The following is a 25,231-nucleotide window of genomic DNA, read 5'->3' as shown; positions in this document are numbered from 1 at the left end:
TCACAAACTAATGGGTAACTAGCATGGATTAGCTGCGGTCGTTAACCAAGGACTGAAACAAACCAAACGTAACCAAAAATATAATTTCCTAACATTCAATATCATAAAACACATTTTCACTTGTGAAATGTAATCCCATGCTGTCTGGTTTTTAGATTTATTTCATCTGAACAACCAAATGCAGCACAGAAGTCCATGCATTTGAGGTAAAGGAGCACTGTACAAAGATGGCGGCGGTTTTGACGCGTTTTTAGGACCCCAATGCGACATCTAGTGTATAGATCTATGGATTAAATCCGACGTGTGCGTGTGCTCGCGCAGGAGGGGGAGGAGTAGGAGGAGGGGGGGGGTTAAACGAACGAGCGAGCGAGCGCATCATTTGATAGGTTGCTGTGTCACGGCGTTCGGGAGCGCGCATAAGAAGACTGCTGCACTCGGGTACGCGCGAGCCTGTGACACAGACGCCATTTTATTTTTGAAAAATCAAACAGAAACTCGGGGAGGCTAAAAAAAAAAAAAAACTACTTTCTTTTTAAAAAAAAAAACAAAAAGCTTTTCAAATCTTTTTTTTTTCTTTTTCGGACACGAGAAATCTCGGAGAAATGATCACCAAGCCGTAATTGTGTATGCTTTGGAGGTAATTTGTGTGTTTGAGCTGTCTTGTAAAACATTTCGGTTCCTTACGTTAGCGTTAGCTCATGGCGTTGCTAAAGCTAGCTTGTTGGCTGGATGACCGGTTAGCCAGCCAGCTAGCTTGCTAGCTAACTAGCTAGCTAGCTAGCTAACGGTCTCGCGCGAGCCTAGCGTGTAGCTTAGCTTCCTGTGTAGCCTAGCCTAGCACAGCCTTACTGAACTCTACGAAAACAGCTTCCATACTTTTTAAACACAGAGAAGCGTCTACGACAAGATGACTTCAAATCCGTGTCTATTTTACTTAACGATTTATTTATTTTTTGTTTACACTTCTCTAGTTGCCGTTGCCAGTCAGGTTTGTAGGCCCGAACGCTAGCCTTTCTAGCTATACTTAATGTGTCTTTCTAAATGTTTATTTTATTATTTTTTTTTTTTTACGTGAACGTTTACTTCAGCTTTCTAGCTGAATTTCACGCACGTCTGTGTGCTTAAATGTAAAATTTCGTATCACTTATTATGGCAGAACCGAAGTTACAATAATTTATGATAACATTTAGCTCAGCCACCTGGCCTAGCCTGCTAGCTAACTTAGCTAACTTGGCTACCTTGTAAGCAAGGTAAGCCAAGTTAGCTAAGCAGGCTAAGGTTTGAACAATAGACTTTAATCCTAGCTTTAACATGTTTCTTTATTTCCTCACATACTACACTCACCTAAAATGTCTCGAGACGTTTATACGCTTTCTTATTTTTGTACTTTTAGCATACGAATATTAATTTGTCTGTCAGTGAGTGCTGTTTCAGGGCTGTGTTTTGTTACCTGTTCTTACCAGGGCTGTGCATTGGCATCACTGTTTAAAACTTATTCACTAACACATGCACGTTTTTAATTCTTCCCTCTGTTAAACTGAGACGAGCTATAAAGAGTCTGGATTTTATCATCAATACTGGGAGATGTGTTTATAGGATTCTTCTGTTATTTGGTTGTCTAGCAGATGAGCGACCTGAAAGTCCTATTTAAAGGGTGTTATTTTCTCAGTAGGAAGGCTGTAACACATCTCCAGTGATTAAAAAAACTTGCATCTGGACAGCAGTGAAATGACCACAGAATGGCTCAAAAATACCAATTTGAAAACACATTACAACAATAATTATTTGTCATTTCAGAGTGGTTGGGGAAAGACACTTGTCTGTGCTTACTCGGTGTAATTAGTTCTGTAGCCTGTGTATCACGGACCTTTCCTCCTGATATTAAACTCTTCTCCGAAATGCAAAACAAAAAATGGAAGCCTCTCGTATACACCGTGATTACGACTTGTTTTTAAATTGAAGTCCGAACTCTAATTTCCCTAAAAATCTGTAAAGCCTTTTCCTTTCTACTCTTGGATGCACACTTTTGTGGTTGCACGACAAGAACTTCCAGGTTTGTAGAAATGCAGCCTGCTACAGTGTTTATCCTGCTGTTTTGGATTTATCGCTGTTCACTTGCGAACGTTTTATCACTGACTAGACGTGGAATAAAACTTAATCCGGTTCGAATAGGGCTTAAGTGTGCAGAGCAGTGTTGACATGCCATGGCTATTAAAAACGAGTGCAAGGTGTTGACCTTGAAAGAAATTGCACGTCTCTGTGCTCAGTGCTCGCTTCACTGCAACAACCTCACAAATACTTTGTGTTCACAGATGCTGGCCTGCACGCTCGGTTTATTAGACCGCATACTATTTTTTATTAAAGATACGCTAAACCCGTGTCTCCCCCCCCCCCCCCCACTTTCTTGTTTTGTAGGAAAATTATGGAATTTGTCCCCATGATTTTTTTTTTTTTTTTTTTTTATAAAGAGGTTGGAGTCCAGGTTGCTTTGCTTTGATGAGCAGCGGTAGTTTAATCAGTTATTAGTATGACACTACACACTTAGATTGCATTGTGTAGTGCTTATTACACCTGAATGAGCACAGTATTGGACAGACTCCCAATTCCTGTATTGGAACTGAAGCATCTCTAATCGATACGGAGACGTTATGGCTGATCCCCAAACATCCTCTATAGCTATAGGTTTTGGTCATGAGCACAGATTAGCGGTTTGCAGAGGTTTAATCTGTTTCCATTGAGCCCAAAACAAGTTGACCAATGCGTTCTGGCAGCGTCCAAAATATTTTGCGTGTCTCACGCATAAAAAAAAATATGGTAGTGGGAATAGGCTGGAAAAATACGACCATTACCTCTTAAAATGTTACTCTGCCATAAAGCAAGATAAGTCATTTTCTTTCGGTCACTCGTTAAAATCTGATGCCGCAAACGGCTGTTATGCAGCGTGTTCTAGAATTAGGCTGAGATTTAATTCCGAGATCATGTCATACTGTTGAGATGGCTAGTAAATCCTAAAAAGGCTTAAATCACGCTGCTTTAGAAGCCTGTGCCGCGTCAGCATTATTACGCAGTTATGCAAAACTTCAGCTCTGTAATTCTTATTTTCATCACACCAATTTATACCAATACCAACACCAATATATTTCTCAAATATCGATCAAATCGACATAAAAGGCATGTCCTTATAATTCATGGAGCTTTACTTGACTGGAGAAGGGCTTATTAAAAAGTCTCTTAGTATCTTATTGTAGTGTCAAAAAATCTCATGTCCTTTTTGTGTCGTTTATCATCGCTTCTCATTTTCTAATTTTAACTTCAAGGGAAATTTATCACGGTTTCCTGTTCACAACTTTTGAGTTCCATTTCTTGGGTAAACCGTGTATTGTTCGTTTTATTGTCTCTTCTTTTAACTTACTGTAGCTTGAAGTATATTTACTGGCTTGTTTTGTATTCAGTCCTTTTTTTTTTTTCCCCTTCTTTTCTCTCCTTCGAATTCACCCAGATGTCCGACCTGCACTCGCACTGAGGGACCGCACACCGAATCACGACCCGCTGACACGGACCTTACCGGAAAGCACCAACACTTTGACACCTGTGGGGGGGGAGGGGAGCAGAAGTAGCCTATCACTGAAGTGACTAAAGGGGAATAATGGTGATTTTGCGCCGGGCTCGGCCGCCTGCTTCCGCCCCGACCAGCAATGAATCTTGACTCGCTCTCGCTGGCTTTGTCTCAAATCAGCTATCTGGTGGACAATTTAACCAAGAAAAACTACAGAGCCAGCCAGCAAGAAATACAGCATGTGAGTTTGTGACGTACACACCGGACACTGGCTTAGTGCAACGTTTTTATTCCCCACCTTGATGTGAACACAAATGAAATGGAACCTCATTCCTTTATTTCAGTAATGTCTGTACCACTGAATGTCTGTACACGCGTATATAAATAATTATTCCCTTCCACACACAGGCACCGTAAATCCAACACCTCAGTATTAACATACTGCACACTAGAGAGGGAGAAAATGTGGAACTTGGCACTTGGGTCTTACCCTGAATTTCTGTTCTCTGTGCACTTTGAACCACCAGAGCAGTCCATGCACGGAGTACAGTTTTACTATATAATACTACACAACACGTGAAACTAAACTGCAGACAGTTTACAGAACGTAGTGGTTTTCAGGGAGACGCACGCCGCGCACCCGTGGAAGCCGGTATACGTTTCTTAATCCTTCTCGTTTTCTCTGCCGTCTCTCGTTTTCACAATCTGTCGCAGACGAACCCGATACACAGCCTAGGCTAATTTCAGCAGGGAAAAAAACTTTCACTTTGACACGGTTTAGATGTAGTCATTAACACAAGCTGTTATATAGAGGTTAGTACCACATGCAAGCGTTCTGTCCAGGGATGACTTGAACTGAAAAATAAATACAGGCCCCTAGTGCGATACAGATTTATTACAGGAGCGTTGTGTATGTTTATTAGAGGCCGACAGCTTTTTATATAAACTTTCCTCTTTTCAAGACGCTTCAGATTAGCGTTAGTTATTTACATGCAGACTTTTTTGTACTGCTTGTTACTGTGGTTTGGATTAAAACACAAAGTGATCAGTGAAACACCTACGAGCTCATTTATAAATGTTAAATAATTTTTGGATAAGAGATTCGTGTCTTCAATTAAATCTATAAATCCATTGGAGAAATCGCACGACCCTCTCTGAGAACCACTAATGTGTTCCGCTTTAAATATAAACCACTGTATTAAAGATTCAACTAACTAACTAACCGGTTATCTTATTAAGTAAGAATACTTTATAAATAGCTTTGGGTTTTACTTTTATTAAATCGATTTGCTTTCTCATGACGTTCCAGGTATCATACTCGGGTCATTGCTTCTCAAATAAGATGTTTTAAAGCACAGACGTTTAATTTTGTGATGTTTTGCTGTACCTGGATACAAATAAATGAATGTGTCGTTGTGATCGAACATCTAACGAGGGACATCTCACTCGTGCTCTCTTCTAGATTGTGAATCGTCACGGCCCTGAGGCAGACAGGCATCTATTACGTTGTCTCTTTTCCCATGTGGATTTCAGTGGCGATGGTAAAAGCAGTGGCAAAGATTTCCACCAGGTAACCTGTTTTGTGATGTGTTCAGCCGACCGTTCAGAATTCAGACAAAAGTATAAAACTATAAAAGGAATAAATACATTTTTTTACATTAAACATCAAGTTTAAAACCTTTTCTGCACCGAGATTTGCGTCAATCATCCGTATTTGTTTAACGTTGCCAGATTTTGAAGGATCCCTCGTGATTTATTTTTTTAACTTTGAGTTGGCAGTAATATTTGTACAAGTTTTGTTTTCAGTTACATAAACCGAATGTAAGCAGTTGATTTGACTTGTTTTAAATTTTGTTGTACGTCCTGATGAGCATTCTGTAGTTCACTCGATCACTTACCTTAATGATTGATGAGCCCAGAAGCCAAAAAAAAAAAGTGTAGTAATTTTGTATAAATGTTCTTCTCATTTTGAATTTCATGTTCTTTGTTTTTGTTCGTCTTCGAAGACACAATTTCTGATCCAGGAGTGCGTGTTCCTTATTACGAAGCCAAATTTTATTTCAACGCTCTGCTACGCTATTGACAATCCTCTGCACTATCAGAAGGTACGAGTGTCCGTCTTTACGGTAGCAGCTCTAGTCGAGCGTTGCCGATTACGTCGATCTGAACGGATATTTTCTGTCTTTTCAGAGTTTGAAACCTTCGCCACATTTGTTTCCTCAACTAAGTAAAGTTCTTAAACTAAGCAAGGTCCAGGAGGTAAGAGCTTTTATTGTAGTATGGCTTTAAGCTTTAATATACACGTCTCGTTTGGAGAGCTTGGATAAAAACGCCTTCCGTTTTGTACCAGGTGATCTTTGGCCTCGCTCTTCTGAACTCGAGTAACACAGACCTTCGAGGGTTCGGTAGGTGTTAATGTTAACTTTATTTCCTTTTCTAATAAAACGTTGTGCTTAGTTTTAAACAAATTTCCTCCGGTTGGTTTAAATTCTAACCTTTTCCTGCGGTACGTTGTAGCGGCTCAGTTTGTAAAGCAGAAGCTGCCTGACCTCCTGCGCTCGTACGTGGACGCCGACCTCGGAGGTAGCCAGGAAGGTGGCTTCCAGGACATTGCCATAGAGGCTCTGCACCTGCTGCTCTCACACCTCCTGTTTGGGCAGAAAGGCTCCAGCGGAGTCGGGCAAGAACAGATCGACGCCTTCCTCAAAACACTGTGCAGAGGTACGCAGAGTTTTAACCCATTAACGTTAAACATTGTGCTTTCCTTAAACCGTGTGTTAAAAGAGGACACACAGTTAATTAGTGCCAGAGTAGCGGATGCCGGCGATGGAGTTCAGTGGAAACGGACTATTAGCTGTCGTGACCTCCGAAAGTGGGGGGGAAAAGCCGAAAGTATATGAGAGAGAAGACGAAGAAGCTTTCCTTAAACCACGTTCCCGTCTTATTTCAGATTTCCCGCAGGAGCGCTGCCCTGTGGTGCTTGCACCACTGCTGTACCCTGAGAAACGGGACATTCTCATGGACAGGATCCTACCAGACTCTGGGGAGTTAGCCAAGACCATGATGGAGAGTTCCCTCGCAGAGTTTATGCAGGAAGTTGGCTATGGTTTTTGTGCAAGGTGCTTTTTGTTTGAATTTAACAAGATCGTGTATCTGGCTACGTAAATGTTTGTTGCTGAAGGTGTGTAATGTACGTGTGTGTGTGCTCAGTGTCGACGAATGCAGGAACATAATCCTGCAGTATGGGGTGCGAGAGGTGACCGCCAGCCAGGTGGCCAGAGTGCTCGGCATGATGGCTCGCACTCACTCTGGCCTTTCTGATGGAATTGCGCTACAGGTACCTTTTTAAAAACGTCCTCACTGCAGTGTGTAACAGGTCACACATTTTATTGTTTTACTAATTGTCTTTTTTTTATTTTTTATTCCCCCCCCTTACCGCAGTCCATCTCTGCTCCGGGTAGCGGAATCTGGAGTGACGGGAAAGACAAAAGCGACAGCTCTCAACTGCACACCTGGAACGTTGAAGTTCTGATCGATGTCGTTAAAGAGCTCGTAAGATCAATTCAACGCTCTCTTTTTGTACAAACAATTAACTGTAATACTTCGATTTGGGCTAAAATCTCTTCAATTATTCGTCATCGCTCTGTTCCGTCAGAACCCCAATCTGAACTTCAAAGAGGTCACCTACGAGCTGGACCATGCAGGCTTCATGATCCGGGACAGTAAAGGCCTGCAGATCGTAGTGTACGGTATTCAGAGAGGTCTGGGTATGGAGGTCTTCCCTGTGGACCTCATCTACAGACCATGGAAGCATGCAGAGGGACAGGTAGGAGATTGTGACTGTCAGTTTTTAGTCATTTAAATAAATAAAAAAAACATCGTGTGCCCTGAAGCGTATAGTTCACGTCTGTGGGGCACTTTATTCTCTTGTACGCCGCATGTCGAAACGACCGCATTAGATGCCTTGTTAATATGACAAACTCGAACACATGTCAGGGTCATGGACAGAAAACTTTGATGATGCCATTAACATGAAAGTTCTAATAAATTTTTCAAATGCATTTCAGTCTCTTTGTGCTCGTTCTTTCCAGCTTTCATTCATCCAGCAATCCTTGATGAGTCCAGAGGTCTTCTGCTTCGCCGATTACCCGTGTCACGCCGTCGTCATCGACATCCTCAAAGCGCCGCCGGAGGACGACAACAGGGAGATCGCTACGTGGTCTGTACCAGCAGCTGGTTCTGCAATCGTTTTTTTTTTTCTGCAAATTAGTTTTCTTGGCGTAACGGTATAAATTTGACCGCCCGTTTCGCGGCTCTCCGCAGGAAGAGCCTGGACCTGGTGGAGAGTCTGCTGCGACTGTCTGAGGTGGGCCAGTACGAGCAGGTGAAACAACTTTTCAGCTTCCCCATCAAGCACTGTCCGGACATGCTGGTGCTGGCGCTGCTGCAGATCAGCACATCCTGGCACACGCTGCGCCATGAGCTCATCTCTACGCTCATGCCCATTTTCCTGGGCAACCACCCCAACTCGGCCATCATCCTGCATTACGCCTGGCACGGACAGGTACGAGCGCCGTTGAGTTCTGGGATTATTTCTTCTGCTTGCTTTCAAGTTACCTCAAGATTAATGTCTTCATCCTACACGATTGTAAAAATTTAAAGGCAAAATAAATGTCACGAGTAACTTTTAAAATAATAAATTTGTTTTACACTCGTATCATATACACAAGCATACTAACACGTTCGGGGTGGGAAGAACGGACAACCTTATAGAAGTGATCGTCGCATTAGTTTCTAACTGTCTTTTGCAATTGATATAAAAAGTTGTGTGTTTGTCCATTAAGGCTTCATTTGCACTCTTGCGACTTTTAGGGCCAGTCACCATCTATTCGGCAGCTCATCATGCACTCGATGGCAGAGTGGTACATGAGGGGGGAGCAGTATGACCAGGCCAAGCTCTCTCGTATCCTGGACGTGGCTCAGGACTTGAAGGTGCAGTCACCGCTTCCTCGTACACCTAACTTTGAAATATCAATCTAGATTAACTCGCCTGCTTTACTCACTGCTTTATTTTTGTCTTCCAGTCTCTGTCTATGCTGCTAAACGGTACTCCGTTTGCCTTCGTTATTGATCTTGCTGCACTCGCCTCTCGCCGTGAATACCTCAAACTAGACAAATGGCTGACCGATAAAATCCGAGAGCACGGGGTAAGTGTTCACCGACACGCACCTACTACGAACAGCGTTGGGTAGAGGTGACTTTAAGGGAAACATGTCTGCGCTGTCTTGTAGGAGCCGTTCATTCAGGCTTGCGTAACCTTCCTGAAGAGGCGCTGTCCTACCATCATGGGAGGTCTGGCTCCGGAAAAAGACCAGCCAAAGAGTGCACAACTGCCTCCAGAAACTTTGGCTACTATGCTGGCCTGTTTGCAGTCCTGTGCAGGGTGAGGAATACAGCATCTGCTTAATAAATGTCTCCTGCATGAACGAATACACGCTACCCAGTTTCCCTTTAACAGATGCTCTGTACATATGTCACCTAAATATTTGGGGAACAATGCAGATCATTACTGGTCCTGCAATTAACTTTTACTTCTCCTTTAATGATCAGAGAGTTCTTGTTGAAGTGTCTCCTATGACCTGTACTTCCCCCTACATTTTTCTCATGAATGAATTCAGATGATTTTACATCTTGTGTGTTAATTCATGAGGGGTTAGGATGCCTATTTAGGAATCTGAAAGATGTGTGAGATCCGTCTGTAATCACGTGTAGTGTGCAAATCAATGCTTTCACAAAGCGGCTAATCGCAGGTGATGGGACGTGCGAACGATACAATGACAGGGTTGAAGTGTTTAAACCATGTTTCTTGTGTGTTGTAAACGATGTGTCAGGAGTGTGTCACAAGAGCTGTCTGAGACCATCCTGACCATGGTGGCCAACTGTAGCAACGTGATGAACAAGGCTCGCCAGCCTCCTCCAGGTGTCATGCCAAAGGCCCGGGCAACCAGCACCAGCAGTTTGGACGCCATTTCCCCGGTAAGATTTTGCGGCGAAAGAGTATCAGCCTCGTGTTTATACCGTTTAAAAGATGGCTGAGTGTCCGCCTCATTGTGTGTGTTCAGGTGGACCCTCTCACTGCGATGGGCTCTCTCAATCTGGGCGGCTCAGCCACTTCTCACACTCAGAACATTCAAGGCTTCCCCACGCCTCTGAGCTCGGCCTTCAGCAACCCTCAGTCCCCTGCCAAGGCCTTCCCCCCTCTCACGACCCCTAACCCTAGCACGGCATTCGGGGGCATCAGCAGCCTCTCCTCACAGCTCCCAGGTAAACAATGTACCACAATAACCGTCTTATCCTCAAACAACTGTGTTAAATTACACGCTTAGCAGTATCGGGTTAGTCAGAAAACCTTCATTTGAAAGTAACATGGTTTTAGTCTTGTTTTAGATTTAAACTCGTGTAGTGTTATTTCTTTACTCAAGTCCATACTTAAAACAGTTGAAGCATAAGTGCTTCTCGGGTTTATATTTACGTTTATGGCGTTTGGCAGACGCCCTTATCCAGTGCGATTTACATTTGTCTTATTCAGCTGAGCAATTGAGGGTTAATGGCCTTGCTCAGGGGCCCAGGAGTGGCAGCTTGGTGGCGTGAGGATTCAAACTCATGACCTTCCGATCAGTAGTCCAACACCTTAGGGGCTTTTTACACATGGTCACTTCATGCGTTTTCTGTGATCCGATAGCTATCCGATGGTAAAAAACCAGGTCTAAAAAAATGCCCTCCGAAATGTTTTGGAGACGAATATAAATCCAACGGTTCAAACACCTTCAGGAGGTGGTCTGGGACACGTTTCAGATGAAACTGGACAGGTGTAAATGCATGTGGTTGTTCAAGCCACATACGTCAGCGCTATACTCCTCCCAAACGGAAGTACGTCACTCGCAAGTGATCTTTCACCCAGGCGTCTTAAAACACGCTGCTGCCGTCAGCGAAAGCGCAGCACACAGTAAACGCTGTTTTTTGTAGCATAAACGTCGTAACGGGTTTTTTCGTCTTCTTTTTGGTCGTATTCTGAAAACCGCATACACCAAAGTGTATTCCGTTTCAATTACTCCGGAAATGAGAGAAAATAGATTTGCATTTTGGGCGGGAGTAGAAAGATCGGATCGATATCCGATTCGCCGAGACGCGTTTATGTGGCCTAATGTAAATGGAGCAGTTTTAACAAATCAGATAGCTATCGGATCAGAGACAACACACGAAGTGACCAGGTGTAAAAAGGCCCTTAACCCCACTGGTCATGAGAACAATGAAAGCTTGACTGCGGTCTGTACGTAGGAGTTGTTTGCGTACTACTGTTGCCTAGCTGGCTATGTGTTAGTCTTGAAAGATCAAATATGATTTAATGAGTGTTTGTCTGGAGACACTAGAGAAAAAATGGTTGGGAACATATTAAATTCTGAAGCCAGTTCAATACCTTTTCAAAACGAAGGTCAAAAGCCTTATTTGGATAAGATTAAATTTACACGAGTTCCTGGGGCAGTTTCATATTTAACATTTCCAGGCGGTGTCGTTTTATTTCCATCCAGATTGACCATGGCAGTACTTTTCTCTGTCCACCTCCTGAGGCAAATACAAGCCAAATTGTGTACCGTTTGCCTCAACTCGTACGTTCTAAGATTTTGACTGCTGCATCTTGCTGTCTTTAGACTTGTCAAATTGCAAAAATGGACGCTTTAGAACATGTTCTCAGTCTGGACAGTAAAACCTCGCCCGTGCAGGCTACCTGGGAAAACTCAGAGCTACGGATCTGAGCCAGGACGGTTGAATAGATGCCAAACAAGATACCAGTTCAGCTCGTATTCGCTAATCCTGCGTCTGGAGAACAGATTTCATGTTGTAAAAACAAACAGTCGTGGTGCCAAACCCATAAGACTTAACAAGCGTACAATTTAACGGCATCGTAATTTTTCCTCAAGTAAGTCTTCGCAGAAACAACCGAAAGTGTCCGGCGACAATTCTCCTGTATTTTTTTTATTAATTTTTTTCCTACGATGTACGATAGTATCGAGGTGTAATTTTGTAACGATGTACATTGTTTATTTTTTTTTCTTTCTTCAGTCTAATTTTGTTAATTTATTAACTCTAACTCGGCATCAATTTCAGCGTAAAAAAGTCGATCACTTGACAAACCTTTACTGGCAGTAAGCTACTAGTGTATTTAATGATTTTTCTAAGCATCTCACTTTTAATGTCTGCATTATTTACAGATGATTTACAGAGTTACCAGTCTTTCATTGTCCATGGCTTGTTTTTGTTTAACTGGTGATGTGTGTGTGTGTGTGTGTGTGTGTGTGAGCAGGTCCGTTGAGTTCAGGCAGCTTAAGCGGGATTGGATCAGGCTTGGGCATGCCAGCAGTGAGCAGTGATCCGTTTGGCCCAAGAAAGATGAGCACACCAGGGCTGAACCCACCCACCTTCCAGCATTGTAGGTTTAAGAACTGTAAGTGGTGGTGGTGGGACTGAGAGAGCCTGGAGCTTCAGCTGTGTTTCCTCATAATTTTATAATCACCCATCAACATCATAATCAGGCATGTTTTAAGAGGAAACACAGATCAGTCTACATTACTGCTGTATTTTTCTTGGCAAGCAGCTTCGGTTAAAGTCCAAATCTGGATTTTTTTTATTTTTTTATTTTTTTCTAGTCTGAAAGCTGTTTGTTGGGAATCAGTCTCTAGCTTACACGCGTCGTCTGCTTTCGTATTTATTCATAACTGCTGCTAAGTCTAAAGATGGTATTGAAAATGCCTTCTGTGCTCTCTGTGCTGCTAGCTGACCTCTCTCAGGTGTGGCCCGAGGCTAACCAGCACTTCAGTAAGGAGATCGACGACGAAGCCAACAGCTACTTCCAGCGAATCTACAACCACCCCCCTCACCCAACCATGTCTGTGGATGAGGTGAGGCAGCATGCAGAAGATTCCCATCGAGATTTTGTGGCGTAACGTTCACACGAGTTAACTAACCTTACGAGTCAATCCAAACGAGGATCAAACACTTTTCTGGGAGACGAGAATATTATGAAACGTTTCTCGTGTGTGTGTGTGTGTGTGTCAGGTGCTGGAGATGCTGCAGAGGTTTAAGGACTCCAACATCAAGCGGGAGCGGGAGGTGTTTAACTGCATGCTTCGCAACCTTTTCGAGGAGTACCGTTTCTTTCCTCAGTACCCAGATAAAGAGCTACACATCACCGCATGCCTGTTTGGGGGCATCATCGAGAAGGGTCTGGTTACCTACATGGCCCTTGGTCTCGCCCTACGATACGTCCTGGAAGCCTTGCGCAAACCCTACGGCTCCAAAATGTATTACTTCGGCATCGCCGCACTGGACCGGTTCAAGAACAGGTGAACGTTTTGTTTAGTTTTTTTTTTTTGCCCCATTTAGGTAATAACAGAGATCGCTGCTATTAAGCTCTCGATTCCGATTAGCTCGTTCGTTTTCTAGAACACCGTCTCCGACAGCGGTGCAGCAGAGGTTTAGATTTAGAGCTATAGATTTAAACCTGTAGGTAATCTGTCTGTAATTTGCATAACCCTACATAAATAATACATCCGTTTTTTTTTTCCTTAGTGTAATTATGCCGAAATTATTCCCTGGAATGTTAATGAATTTAACAGGGATTTAATTCCTTCATTACGGGCGTCCTCATGTACGTTAAGCTTAGCGACATGTTATAATGATCAGTCGGTAAAACGACACGCATCAGGTTCCTTCACTACTTGACTGCTCACTTTTCCTTCATAGATTGAAGGACTACCCACAGTATTGTCAGCACTTGGCCTCCATAGGCCATTTTCTGCAGTTTCCTCACCATCTGCAGGAGGTAATGGTGAATATTTACTCTTATTTTCCTGTCAATCAAATTGGAGTCGTGTGTCAGGTCCTGTTTAATTTCTGTGGGAAAATGTCATCTAAAGCCAGTTCTTTTGCATTGTGAACGTACTTGCTGTTCATTTTTGTTCGTGGTGTTCACGTGTACAGTATATCGAGTACGGCCAGCAGTCCCGTGACCCTCCAGTGAAGATGCAGGGCTCCATTACTACACCAGGCAGCCTGGCGTTGGCCCAAGCTCAGGCTCAGTCCCAGCCCCCTAAAGCCCCTCAGCCTGGCCAAGCCAGCACCCTGGTTACAACCACAACAACCACCACCACCGTGGCAAAAACCTCCACCATCACCAGGCCCACTGCAGTAGGTTTTAAGAAGGATATGCCAGTGAGTAGTCTTCATTGGGACGTGTGGATATAAGAATAAGGCTGAATCCACATGTATATGGATGTTTTTGGAAAACTAGTGCGTTTATTTTTCTACATTCCTGTCCACATAAGAACAAACTACCGAACACAAACAAGAAGCTTTTACTGTATACAAGCTGTTAACGGCAAATAGCGTGAGATTTAACATTACACACGTGTTTTGAGCAGTAGAGGAGGACGAACGCTAAAAATCAGCACTAATGATGGATGAATGATGAACCGATGGCTGCACAAGGGTGCGAACTCGATGCCATATAGAATGATCGGCAGGCAAGAAGACCGGCAAGAGTCCCAGCCCATAAATGCATACCTGTAGTGTTCATGTGCAACGTGCAAGTTTTACATTCGTCTTTAGAGACAAAAGGTTGCAAAGAGAGACAAAAAAACCAAGTTTTCAGAAATATCCATATACGTGCAGACATGGCCTAAATGAATGGATTTGTTCATTCAGAACTTTTGTGCCTTTGGGTGAGAGAAGGGGCAACAGCGAAGAACCAAATTCTCACCATGAACCTTAAATTAATGACTGCTTAAATTATGAGAAATATTTTTGCTTTTGTTCTGCAGCCTTCAATAAACACCACGAACATAGACACGCTACTGGTGGCTACGGACCAAACGGAAAGGATCGTGGAGCCTCCGGAGAACATTCAGGAGAAGATAGCTTTCATCTTTAACAACCTGTCCCAATCCAACATGACTCAAAAGGTAGAATTATCATTCGTTTATTTATTTATTTTCTCCACGCTATCTGATGCGCTGCGATTCAAGACAAGTCTGCGTCTGCGTGTACGTGTACGTGTACAGGTCGAAGAGCTGAAGGAGACCGTAAAGGAGGAGTTTATGCCCTGGGTGTCTCAGTACCTCGTGATGAAGCGCGTCAGTATCGAGCCAAACTTCCACAGCCTTTACTCAAACTTCCTCGACACTCTGAAGAATCCAGAGTTTGTTAAAATGGTTCTGAACGAAACCTACAGAAACATTAAGGTAACCTACAGACAGAGACACGTTGATTATGAGCGTGTATACAGCAGGTTTGTCCAATAAAGTCTTTTGCCCAATGCTTGCATAATCGGTGCACTTCTTATTTAGGTTCTCCTGACCTCTGACAAGGCAGCTGCTAACTTCTCTGATCGATCCCTGCTGAAGAACTTGGGCCACTGGCTTGGCATGATCACCCTGGCAAAGAACAAACCCATTCTGTATACTGTGAGTTCTTTTTTTTTTTTCTTCTTCTTTTTTTCTTCTATTAAGTCAGTAAAATTTCTACTACATTGTCCATCTTTACAAAATGTACATAAATCGGTTCACACACCATGTCTGGATTTAACATCTTAACATCCTTGATGTGTAGGATTTGGAGTTAAAGTCTCTGTTACTGGAGGCCTACGTGAAAGGCCAACAAGAGCTGCTATACGTGGTCCCGTTCGTGGCTAAAGTCCTGGAGTCCAGTCTGCGTAGTGTGGTATTCATCTCTCAATTTGTTTATTTGATTTTTCTGTATATCCTGTAGGTCGTCCTGTTTGAGAGACGGCTGTTGAACTAATTAAACAATCGAGGGCGTTCTGTCTTAGGCACAAAACGCACCACAATCGCAAGAGGATCGATTTTTCTCTTACGTTAACTTTTTGGTTTATTTAACCGTTATAAAGATTATGTAGTCGGAGACTTGTTCCATAAGTATTAGACCTTTCTACAAAAATGTCTCCTCAGTACCCACTGACCAGTCAGGTTTTAGCGGTGTAAATGCTAGAATTACTCGACCAGTTACAGGTGTTTTTCAGACTCGCTAAACCCGAATTTTCTCGTTTTCTTAAGGTTTTCAGACCACAGAACCCTTGGACCATGGCCATCATGAACGTATTGGCCGAGCTCCATCAGGAGCACGATCTGAAGGTCTGTAAATCGTAGAGCAGACGTTACTCGAACGTTATCCTTCACTCCGAATTCAGTCTAAAACGTTTTTGTTCACTTCACAGCTAAACCTGAAGTTTGAGATCGAGGTGCTTTGTAAGAACCTGTCTCTAGACATTAACGACCTGAAACCTGGGAACCTGCTGAAAGACAAAGAAAAGCTGAAAAACCTGGAGGAGCAGCTGTCCGCACCAAAGAAGGAAACCAAACCTCCTGAAGAAATGTTGCCTGTAGTCACTTCAGGTACAAAGAACATCCTCATATCGGTTTGGTACTTATGCTTGTGCCTGTTCTAACGTCAGCAAAACTAAACACGATGCCATGAAAACACCTTCAAATGTTATGCTTGAAATTACAAATTTAGTTACCTGGTTTTAAACTTGGTCAGTCGGTTCATAACTGTACCGTGAGTCTGATTTTGTGTTGCTTGGACTGTTCACATTTTCCACTATATTATTTATTTATTCCTCCCTCCCCCTTCCATCACAGCTGCTCCTTCGGCTCCTGCTGCCACGGCGACCGCCGCCACCACGGGGCCGCCAACACCACAGTTCAGCTACCATGACATCAATGTGTATGCATTAGCAGGCCTGGCCCCCCACATCAACATCAACAGCACCGTAAGCTTAATTACTGTCCTTTTTTAGATGATTATTCACCGACAGACCATTTGATAAACGCTCAGATTAAGGTCATGATCATCCCATAGCATGGATGTCATTTTAGTCACGGATAGGACTTTTAATGCTTATTATACGTTAAAATGAAGCTAAAGTGCCTTCGGTTGAGGTTCTGCTTGCAGTAATGTGTAACTAAGAGCTCAAGGTGGTGGTTTGCCCCTAAAGCAAGGCTCAGCCGTCGGACTTGGGCTGCACCGACCTGCGAATTCCAAAACAAATATAAATCTAGACGATCAGAAGATCGGGGTCCAAGCCAAAGACCAGTCAAGCTGCCGTTGTCTGGTTCTTGTGCAGGACCCCCGACCCTCTCTGCTCCAGGGGTGACCCTGCACTCTGGTCCCCGACATTCAAAGATTAGACGTGAAGGAAAGAATTCGAACGTGGGGCAAAAATAGAAAAGGCTTCTTCATTTTGTTAAGGAATATCAACAGTGCCACGTTTTATATAGAACTTTTGGGACGGCCTAGAAAAAGGGCATAATGTTAAAACCTATTTCCACATTCCAGGTTACTGTAGTGTAACTAGGACAGTATCGTGCAGCTGAAATTAGATTTTTGCCCGTCGGTCAGTTTTGTGCCGTGTGGGAGGAAGATAAACTTTGAATTTATAAGTCTGCTTAATTGTAAAAAGAGGTTTTTCCTTTCGAATCGTTTTCGAGTTGTTCCTGTTTTTGTTATTCCCGAGCAGATCCCGCTGCTGCAGGCACATCCCCAGCTGAAGCAGTGCGTGAGGCAGGCGATCGAGCGCGCCGTGCAGGAACTCGTTCACCCTGTGGTGGACCGTTCCATCAAGATCGCAATGACCACATGCGAGCAGATCGTCAGGAAGGACTTTGCTCTGGACTCTGAGGAATCGCACATGCGTGTCGCTGCTCACCACATGATGCGCAATTTGACCGCCGGAATGGCCATGATCACCTGCAGGGAGCCGCTTATTAATAACATCACCGCCAACCTGAAAAACACCTTCGCTGCTGCCCTCAGGGTACGCTTATTTTCTAACTCACACGATCTGATATGTACCGTCGTGTTTGAGATAAAATGTGCGTATCTGACACTGTTCTACAGGCTCCCACACCCCAGCAGAGGGAAATGATGGAAGAGGCAGCTAACCGCATCGCTCAGGATAACTGTGAGCTGGCCTGCTGCTTCATCCAGAAGACTGCTGTGGAGAAAGCTGGACCAGAGATGGATAAGAGATTGGCCACTGTAAGACTCGAGCTCCGTTTTAAAACACTACTAGTTTTCAGGTTCGTGTTCCTAACATGTAATGTAACCTGTGCTGCTGCTTTGCATGCCTGTTCTCTTGTAGGAGTTCGAGCTGAGGAAACACGCTCGTCAGGAGGGCCGGCGCTACTGCGACCCCATGGTGCTCACTTACCAAGCAGAGCGCATGCCAGAGCAGATCCGCCTTAAGGTGCGCCGCCTTAACAAGCCATCTCTATTTACAGAATTAATTAACTGTACGTTTCTCAACATTTGGTGAATCGTGATCGTGATTTGTCTGAACCTTCTCTGTGTTCTGCAGGTGGGCGGTGTGGATCCTAAGCAGCTGGCTGTTTATGAAGAGTTTGCCCGCAACGTGCCAGGCTTCCTGCCAAGCAACGATCTTTCTCAGCCCACTGGATTTCTGGCACAGCCTATGAAGGTATGTATAAAATCAAGCTGCGTCAATGAATTTATTTTGAAGTTCAAGTACCGCATACGGTTTTTTTTTTGTTTTTTAATGCCATTTAAGCATTTGAAGGTGACGTGTGTGTGTGTGTGTGCGCGTGCATCGGAATGTTGCCTGGTTCTAATTGTAGTCAGTTACCAAATACATGTAAAACAACAAGCATTTGTTCACGTACTTCTGAATTGATTCTCATACACGTGACAAAGACGAGCTCTACAAACGATGCTGCTTTAAAATATCATACAATATCAGTAAAGTTTGAACAGATCACAGTGTGTCTTTTAAATTATTAAATTTTGTTTTTAACATGAAGCAGCAGCAGCAGCAGGTTTGGCCTACGGACGACATGGCACACATCTATGATAAGTGCATCTCTGACCTAGAACAGCACTTGCATGCCATTCCTCCAGCTTTGGCCATGAACCCACAAGCCCAGGCCCTGCGCAGCCTGTTAGAGGCTGTGGTAATGGCACGTAACTCCCGCGACGGCATCACCGCATTGGGTCTGCTGCAGAAAGTAAGTTGAAGGACTGCCATAAATATATTTCACATCATTTCTTCATTTTTAGCTGCTCGGTTTCTCATTTTTCTCCCGTTTTTATCTCTCTCAGGCTGTCGAGGGTCTGTTGGATGCCACTAGCGGCGCAGACGCCGAACTGCTGCTGAGCTACAGAGAGTGCCACTTGCTGGTTCTGAAGGCTCTGCAGGACAGCCGTGCCTACGGGCCACAATGGTGCAACAAGCAAATCACCAGGTTTGTTCTAATCAAGCATTAGTGTAAGATCTTATCTCAGGCTTAAGAGTATAAGTTTTAGGTGTAAGGTGTTTTGGTGGTGAGTGAAAAATGAAGGAAACCAAAATAACTTTTTTTTTTTTTTTTTAATCCAAGCGAATGCTTTGTGCAGTGTATCATATTTCCTAGTTTTACATTTTCAATTTTAATTTGCAGCTAAACAGATTCTTTAAGGTTTAAATTCTAAGCTAAATCCTGATTAGGAGATAGAATTTGTACATTCTTACATTTGGAACGTACCGTTGAATGCCGCAGGTGCCTGATCGAGTGCCGTGACGAGTACAAGTACAATGTGGAGGCAGTCGAGCTCTTGATCAGAAACCACCTTGTCAACATGCAGCAATACGACCTGCACCTTGCACAGGTAAGGCTACGGACATCTCCGGCTCTTAGAAACCGTCCCGAACGATTCCGCCCGAATCGAATTCAACGAAACTGAAATTTATTCCTGCACCAGAAGAGGCGTATTTATCTTTGAGTATTCGTTTCTTTTTCCAGTCCATGGAAAACGGTCTGCACTACATGGCCGTGGCTTTTGCTATGCAGCTGGTAAAGTTGCTGCTGGTGGACGAGCGCAGCGTGAGTCACATCACTGAAGCAGACCTGTTCCACACCATCGAGACTCTCATGAGGACATGCGCACACTCCAGAGCTAATGCACCCGAAGGGTTAGAACGCGCACACTTTTCTAGCTAACTTTAAACAGTACAAAGATCATTTTCACCTTTTGTTGTTGGAATCAAACACTGCTAAGAAATCATGAAGCTCTAACGCTGTCTTTTTCTAGCCTGCCCCAGCTGATGGACGTGGTCCGGTCCAATTACGAGGCCATGATCGACCGGCACCACGGAGGACCCAATTTCATGATGCACTCTGGGATCTCACAAGCATCAGAGTACGATGATCCTCCAGGCCTGCGTGAGAAAGCGGAGTATCTGCTGAGAGAGTGGGTTAATTTGTACCACTCAGCTGCTGCTGGCAGGGACAGCACCAAAGCCTTTTCTGCCTTCGTGGGCCAGGTTAGTGCAACCTCGAACAATATATTGTTTATTGAGCAATATCTCCTAACGCAAATGTACACACGTTCATCTGTGAATAAGACAGAATATTCTTTTGTCATCACTGAGTTTTTGTTATTTAATTTGCAGATGCATCAGCAAGGCATCCTGAAAACTGACGACCTCATCACTCGTTTCTTCCGGCTGTGCACGGAGATGTGTGTTGAAATAAGCTACCGTGCTCAGGCCGAGCAGCAGCACAACCCGGCCGCCAGCGCCGCCATCATCCGCGCCAAATGCTACCACAACCTGGATGCTTTCGTCCGCCTCATCGCCCTGCTCGTTAAGCACTCCGGAGAGGCCACGAACACGGTCACCAAGATCAACCTGCTAAACAAGGTGTGGGACGAAGGATCAAAACACGACATGGCCTCAGCTGGAGTTTAATTAGATTTAGACTTTACCAGATATCGATGTAATGACGAGGAATTCAGATTTGCTTTGCTAAGGCTTTGGACTGACCGCCTCCGTTGTGTGTGTGTGCGTGCAGGTATTGGGCATCGTAGTGGGTGTGCTGATCCAGGACCACGATGTGAGGCAGGCAGATTTTCAGCAGTTGCCGTACCACCGCATCTTCATCATGCTGCTGCTGGAGCTTAACGCCCCTGAGCATGTGTTGGAGACCATCAACTTCCAGACCCTCACTGCCTTTTGGTAATGTTTTTAATGTTTTAAATCTACTGCCAATGTTCACTTGCTTCAAATTAAAATTCAGATATCGATTCATAAAATAAGTACATTTTGTTCTTGTAGTAATACAAGAGTAAATATAATAATAAAATGCTTACTGTGCATGTCCTGTTTAAAATATTTGGAACCTCCTGCTCATGTACTTGATGATAAACTATGCAACATTCTTTATGATTGTGGATTAACTCATTGTTTATGTTCCAGCTGTCTGTGCTGTTTGCAATTATAAACCTGATGTGTTTTTTTTTTTTTTGTGTGTGTAAATTAAAGCAACACCTTTCACATCTTGAGACCAACTAAAGCACCTGGTTTTGTATACGCCTGGCTGGAGCTCATCTCACATCGAATCTTCATAGCCCGGATGCTGGCGCACACGCCACAGCAGAAGGTACGTGTTTACTGAGCGGGTAAAACATGCTGCGAGTGCCTATTACCATGTTTCTGACTTGTTTACGTCACGTCTCGGTGCAGGGATGGCCCATGTACGCCCAGCTGCTGATCGACTTGTTTAAATTCCTGGCCCCCTTCCTGAGGAACGTAGAGCTCAACAAACCTATGCAAATCCTCTATAAGGTACAAATCTTAATCTCAGGAGAATTGAAGTTGAAACCGATAGCCCTGTATTTGTAGATCATCTACATGTCATCGTAAATCCTTTAGGGCACCTTGCGGGTTCTTCTGGTCCTGCTGCACGATTTCCCAGAGTTCCTGTGCGATTATCACTATGGCTTTTGTGACGTGATTCCACCCAACTGCATCCAGCTGAGAAACCTGATCCTGAGTGCCTTTCCACGCAACATGAGGCTTCCGGACCCCTTCACTCCCAACCTCAAGGTAGCACGCACACACCACTCACAATAAAAAGAGGTTTATTTGTGCCTGTCGTTCTACGTACCCTCTATATATACCCCTTTTCCACCAAAAAGACCCGGGTGCTGGTTCAGAGTTAGTGCTGGTTCAAAGTTGGTTCCACTGGCGAACCTTCTAAGAACCGGTGAGCCGTCACAGAGCCGAGTCTGATGTCACTGTATACGTGTCACGTTTCCCAGTAACGTTGCGCAGCAGCGACAAACACATAATCAACGACGGTGGATGTTGCTTTACTGTTAATGCTCATGGCTTTGTGAACCTACATTAACACCCAAACGTAGCGAATCCAACGTGTACGTGCAGCTACATGTAATCTGTATAAATGGAGGTTGTAATCGAGAAAGTACATAACGTTATTTTATTATTAACACAGAAAAAAGTTAGCCTTAGCATGTAGCTACTTACTATCATGTGTGCTGATGATTGATCATATTGCGGTAAAGTAAAAGTGTATTAAACATTAATATACTTAAGGTACATTATCAAATGCGCTAACAGTAGCCCCGCCCACAGCCCCGCCCACAGCCCCTGACACGAGCGGTTCTTAAGTCTAAACCAGCAACGTTTTGGTGCTACTTAAGAACCACTTTTCCTGGTTCAGAGCCGGTGCTTTGGCTGCTGAAAAAGAAAGAACTGATTCTAAATCAGGCTCTGAACCAGCATTCAAACTGCCTCGGTGGAAAAGGGGCAATACATACGTTAGAAGTTCTACCTTGATGGTACTTTGTAGAAGGGGTCGTTTGTATACACACACGCACGTCATGGTCTCGTTGCTTTTTGGTCAGGTATACGTTGTGGTTAACATTTTGTCTTTCTCTTTAACCAGGTGGACATGCTGAGTGAGATTAACATCGCTCCACGCATTCTTACCAACTTCACCAGCGTGATGCCCACCCAATTCAAGAAGGATCTGGACTCGTACCTGAAGACTCGCTCGCCCGTCACGTTCCTCTCAGAGCTGCGCAGCAACCTGCAGGTACCAGATCTCAGTCTGATTAATTCTGTTATGACTTTGTGTTTCCTGTATATATGTATGATATGGTTGTAACAGCAGAACAAACACGTTTGCCAACACTTTTTTTTTTTTTTTTTTTTTTTTGGTGGATAATGAGATTTTTTGTCGTCTGTTTTATATCAGGTGTCCAATGAGCCAGGCAACCGTTACAACATCCAGCTGATCAATGCTCTGGTGCTGTATGTAGGCACACAGGCCATCGCTCACATCCACAACAAGGGTAGCACCCCCTCTATGAGCACCATCACTCACTCCGCACACATGGACATCTTCCAGAACCTCGCAGTGGACCTGGACACTGAGGGTGAGACACGTGTGCACTGCAACAACGGTGCTTGATTTTTAATACTTAATAGCCAAACTAATGCTACTTGTGTGGCACTTCAGTGGGGAAAAAAAATTAGTTAACGGTTTAGGTCTCAGTTTTGTCTTTATGCAGCTTGTCTAATATTGTTATAGATTAGTATTTAAAACAACAAGCCAGGAATTTTGTAGCTCTAACGATCGGTTTAGAAAACTAAGTGACTAATACTCGTGTATAATACAGCGTCCGTGACTTTTTTTTTTTTTTTTTCCCCTCTGCTTCTGTCTTTCACTCAGGTCGCTATCTGTTCCTCAATGCTATTGCCAATCAGCTGCGTTACCCAAACAGCCACACGCACTACTTCAGCTGCACCATGCTCTACCTGTTCGCTGAAGCTAACGCAGAGGCCATTCAGGAGCAGATCACTCGGTAGGAAAAACTGTCACTTCAGCATGCACAATGGGTTTCCACCAACATCAGTAAACACAACTTGTACATTTTAATCTGTGCCTAAACGGCTTGGTGCTTACGCACATATTAAAGGGTCAGTAAGCATTTTCTGGCATGTTTTTGCGGCACAGGGTACTACTGGAACGCTTGATCGTGAACAGGCCACACCCCTGGGGATTGCTCATCACCTTCATCGAGCTGATCAAGAATCCTGCCTTTAAATTCTGGAGCCATGACTTTGTGCACTGCGCACCGGAGATAGAGAAGTGAGTCCTATTGTTTCCTTTCTGAAGCTTTGGTGCGTGCGTGTGTGTGTGTGTGAGAGAGAGACTTATGATAACATGATCGTGTCTCTCTTGGTGCAGATTGTTCCAGTCTGTTGCTCAGTGCTGCATGGGACAGAAGCAGGCCCAGCAGGTGATGGAGGGCACGGGTGCCACTTAGGCTGCAGGAACCGTCCTTCCTGTGTCCAGCAAGAGAAACGCCTCTCCAGTCTTCCCTTCAGCCCTCCACCGACTCCCAGCTCCTTCTCCGTTCATCTCATCCAGCACTGGACTACCTTCACCTTTAACAGGGACTGCTGCTCGCCCACACTAAACTATTTAGGGATGATCTTAGCAAAAGGGGGGGGTTGACTGTTATAAACAGTCTATAAACAGACTTTCATTGTAAATATTTAGATAAGGGACGAGCAGGTTGTGTAACCGTTCCCTCTCGCTAGCCAAAGCTGAGCTCTGACAACAAGCATGAACACATGCTTTAACTTTTTATTTTTTTTTCTTTTCATTTTTGGTGCACTCTGCTCTTTTATTTTCTAATTTTTGGTTTTTTTTTTTCTTCCCCCCCTCATGCGTCCTTGAGCTTTTTTTGTTTGTTTGTTTGTTTGGGAAGCCTAAATCTAGTGACGTACACAGAGGCTGTCTTTAGTTTTTCCTGATTTTTTATTTTGTTTTGTTTTAAAAGGGAGATCTATCGGTGTGGAGAGCTGATGGGCTCAGCACACACGCTGTCCTTGGCGCACACGCGCCGTCCTCGAGTGCAGCAGCGCTTTTTGGAGTCACTGGTTTTTGCACCGATTTAAGACCGTGGGTAGGAGGTTCTCCCTGGCACTTGTAAAATTGTGGAAATATTCAGAAATTTGATGGTAATTTGAGTCTTTACAGTTTGTACAAAGATCCAAATTGCAGAACACAAAGGAGGACCAATACAGCCCCATTTTGTAAGGATTTTGAATGTTTTGTAAATGTATTGGTCCGTGTGTTGTATTTTGTAGTTATTTCTAGTTGCCTTTAGTTCTTGCTACTTATTTCCTGTATGTATGCATTCAGTAGTTGGCTGCAATTAAACACTTGATCTGCAGACTGGTGAGTGTTTATTGATCTCGTTCTGTGTGGGGTTTTTTTTTTTTTTCTTTCCTCCTTCCTCCAACTGTAGATGGAAATCAGGCTGAATCATCTCTGTATATGAAGTGTTTATCTTCGTCTGTAATCGTTCGCTCAATATCTCACTTCCATCCCATTCATCATTCAGATATATGTTCTAGAGCTCAAGGCTCATTTGTGCCGTGCATAGCAGAGATTCTCTTTAGCGTAACCTCAGGAACCCGTTATTGAACGTCACGCTGTCTACGATAATAGGATACTTCCTCGTTTATGCAATTATCTGATCAGCCGATCGTGTAGCAGTAACAACGAACACAGCTAACATAAAAATGGAGAAAATGTTATTTCTCTGCCTTTAAACTGTGGTATTGTGAATTGGTAAGAATATTTCAGAAGCTGCCGATCATCCGAGGTTTCACAGAATGGTACGAAGAACATCCTGTGAGCCAGCGGAGGGTTTGCTGGCTAAAATGCCTTGTTGCTAAAGATGTGGAGGGGAAATGACCAGTCCTGTGGGTTCTGTGTTATTGGGCTC

At 43.9% G+C, this 25,231-nt stretch overlaps 1 protein-coding gene across 6 annotated transcripts; it reads left to right on the top strand.

Annotated features, from left to right (window-relative positions):
* Window positions 1-461: 461 nt before the first annotated feature.
* On the top strand, window positions 462-24,673 carry cnot1 (CCR4-NOT transcription complex, subunit 1). 6 transcript variants are annotated; one of them, XM_060885491.1, is made up of 49 exons: window positions 462-637; window positions 3,500-3,797; window positions 5,019-5,126; window positions 5,563-5,661; window positions 5,747-5,815; window positions 5,907-5,961; window positions 6,074-6,277; window positions 6,507-6,675; window positions 6,767-6,893; window positions 6,998-7,108; window positions 7,212-7,382; window positions 7,648-7,775; window positions 7,880-8,120; window positions 8,429-8,548; window positions 8,641-8,763; window positions 8,848-8,999; window positions 9,448-9,592; window positions 9,679-9,880; window positions 11,919-12,059; window positions 12,389-12,513; window positions 12,671-12,957; window positions 13,358-13,442; window positions 13,595-13,801; window positions 14,434-14,574; window positions 14,674-14,853; window positions 14,959-15,075; window positions 15,221-15,331; window positions 15,685-15,762; window positions 15,846-16,023; window positions 16,270-16,400; window positions 17,148-17,444; window positions 17,528-17,668; window positions 17,772-17,876; window positions 17,988-18,107; window positions 18,448-18,651; window positions 18,746-18,888; window positions 19,183-19,291; window positions 19,426-19,595; window positions 19,715-19,946; window positions 20,076-20,324; window positions 20,476-20,639; window positions 20,946-21,063; window positions 21,147-21,248; window positions 21,336-21,509; window positions 22,372-22,521; window positions 22,684-22,864; window positions 23,161-23,293; window positions 23,446-23,580; window positions 23,680-24,673. In XM_060885491.1, the coding sequence occupies exons 2-49, from the start codon at window positions 3,696-3,698 to the stop codon at window positions 23,756-23,758; spliced, it is 7,113 nt and encodes a 2,370-aa protein (XP_060741474.1). In that variant the 5' UTR covers window positions 462-637; window positions 3,500-3,695; the 3' UTR covers window positions 23,759-24,673. The 6 variants fall into 6 exon arrangements, with proteins under 6 accessions (XP_060741474.1, XP_060741470.1, XP_060741469.1 ...); XM_060885487.1 differs by having other exon boundaries at window positions 13,595-13,825; window positions 18,451-18,651; XM_060885486.1 differs by having other exon boundaries at window positions 13,595-13,825.
* The last annotated feature ends 558 nt before the right edge of the window (window positions 24,674-25,231 follow it).

Source organism: Tachysurus vachellii, chromosome 13 (genome assembly GCF_030014155.1).
Source record: "Tachysurus vachellii isolate PV-2020 chromosome 13, HZAU_Pvac_v1, whole genome shotgun sequence".
Taxonomy (NCBI): Eukaryota; Metazoa; Chordata; class Actinopteri; order Siluriformes; family Bagridae; genus Tachysurus; species Tachysurus vachellii.
Note: the sequence above shows the minus strand (reverse complement) of the source record. Positions and strands in the feature narration are given on the sequence as shown.

What these genes read in the sequence shown, in the direction of transcription:
- cnot1 (XM_060885486.1), top strand. Translation starts at nt 3,696, where the DNA reads ATGAATCTTGACTCGCTCTCGCTGGCTTTGTCTCAAATCAGCTATCTG. An exon ending in AATCCAACATGACTCAAAAG is followed by an intron (nt 14,575 to 14,673) that starts GTAGAATTATCA and finishes GTACGTGTACAG; the next exon opens with GTCGAAGAGCTGAAGGAGAC. An exon ending in AAACCTACAGAAACATTAAG is followed by an intron (nt 14,854 to 14,958) that starts GTAACCTACAGA and finishes CTTCTTATTTAG; the next exon opens with GTTCTCCTGACCTCTGACAA.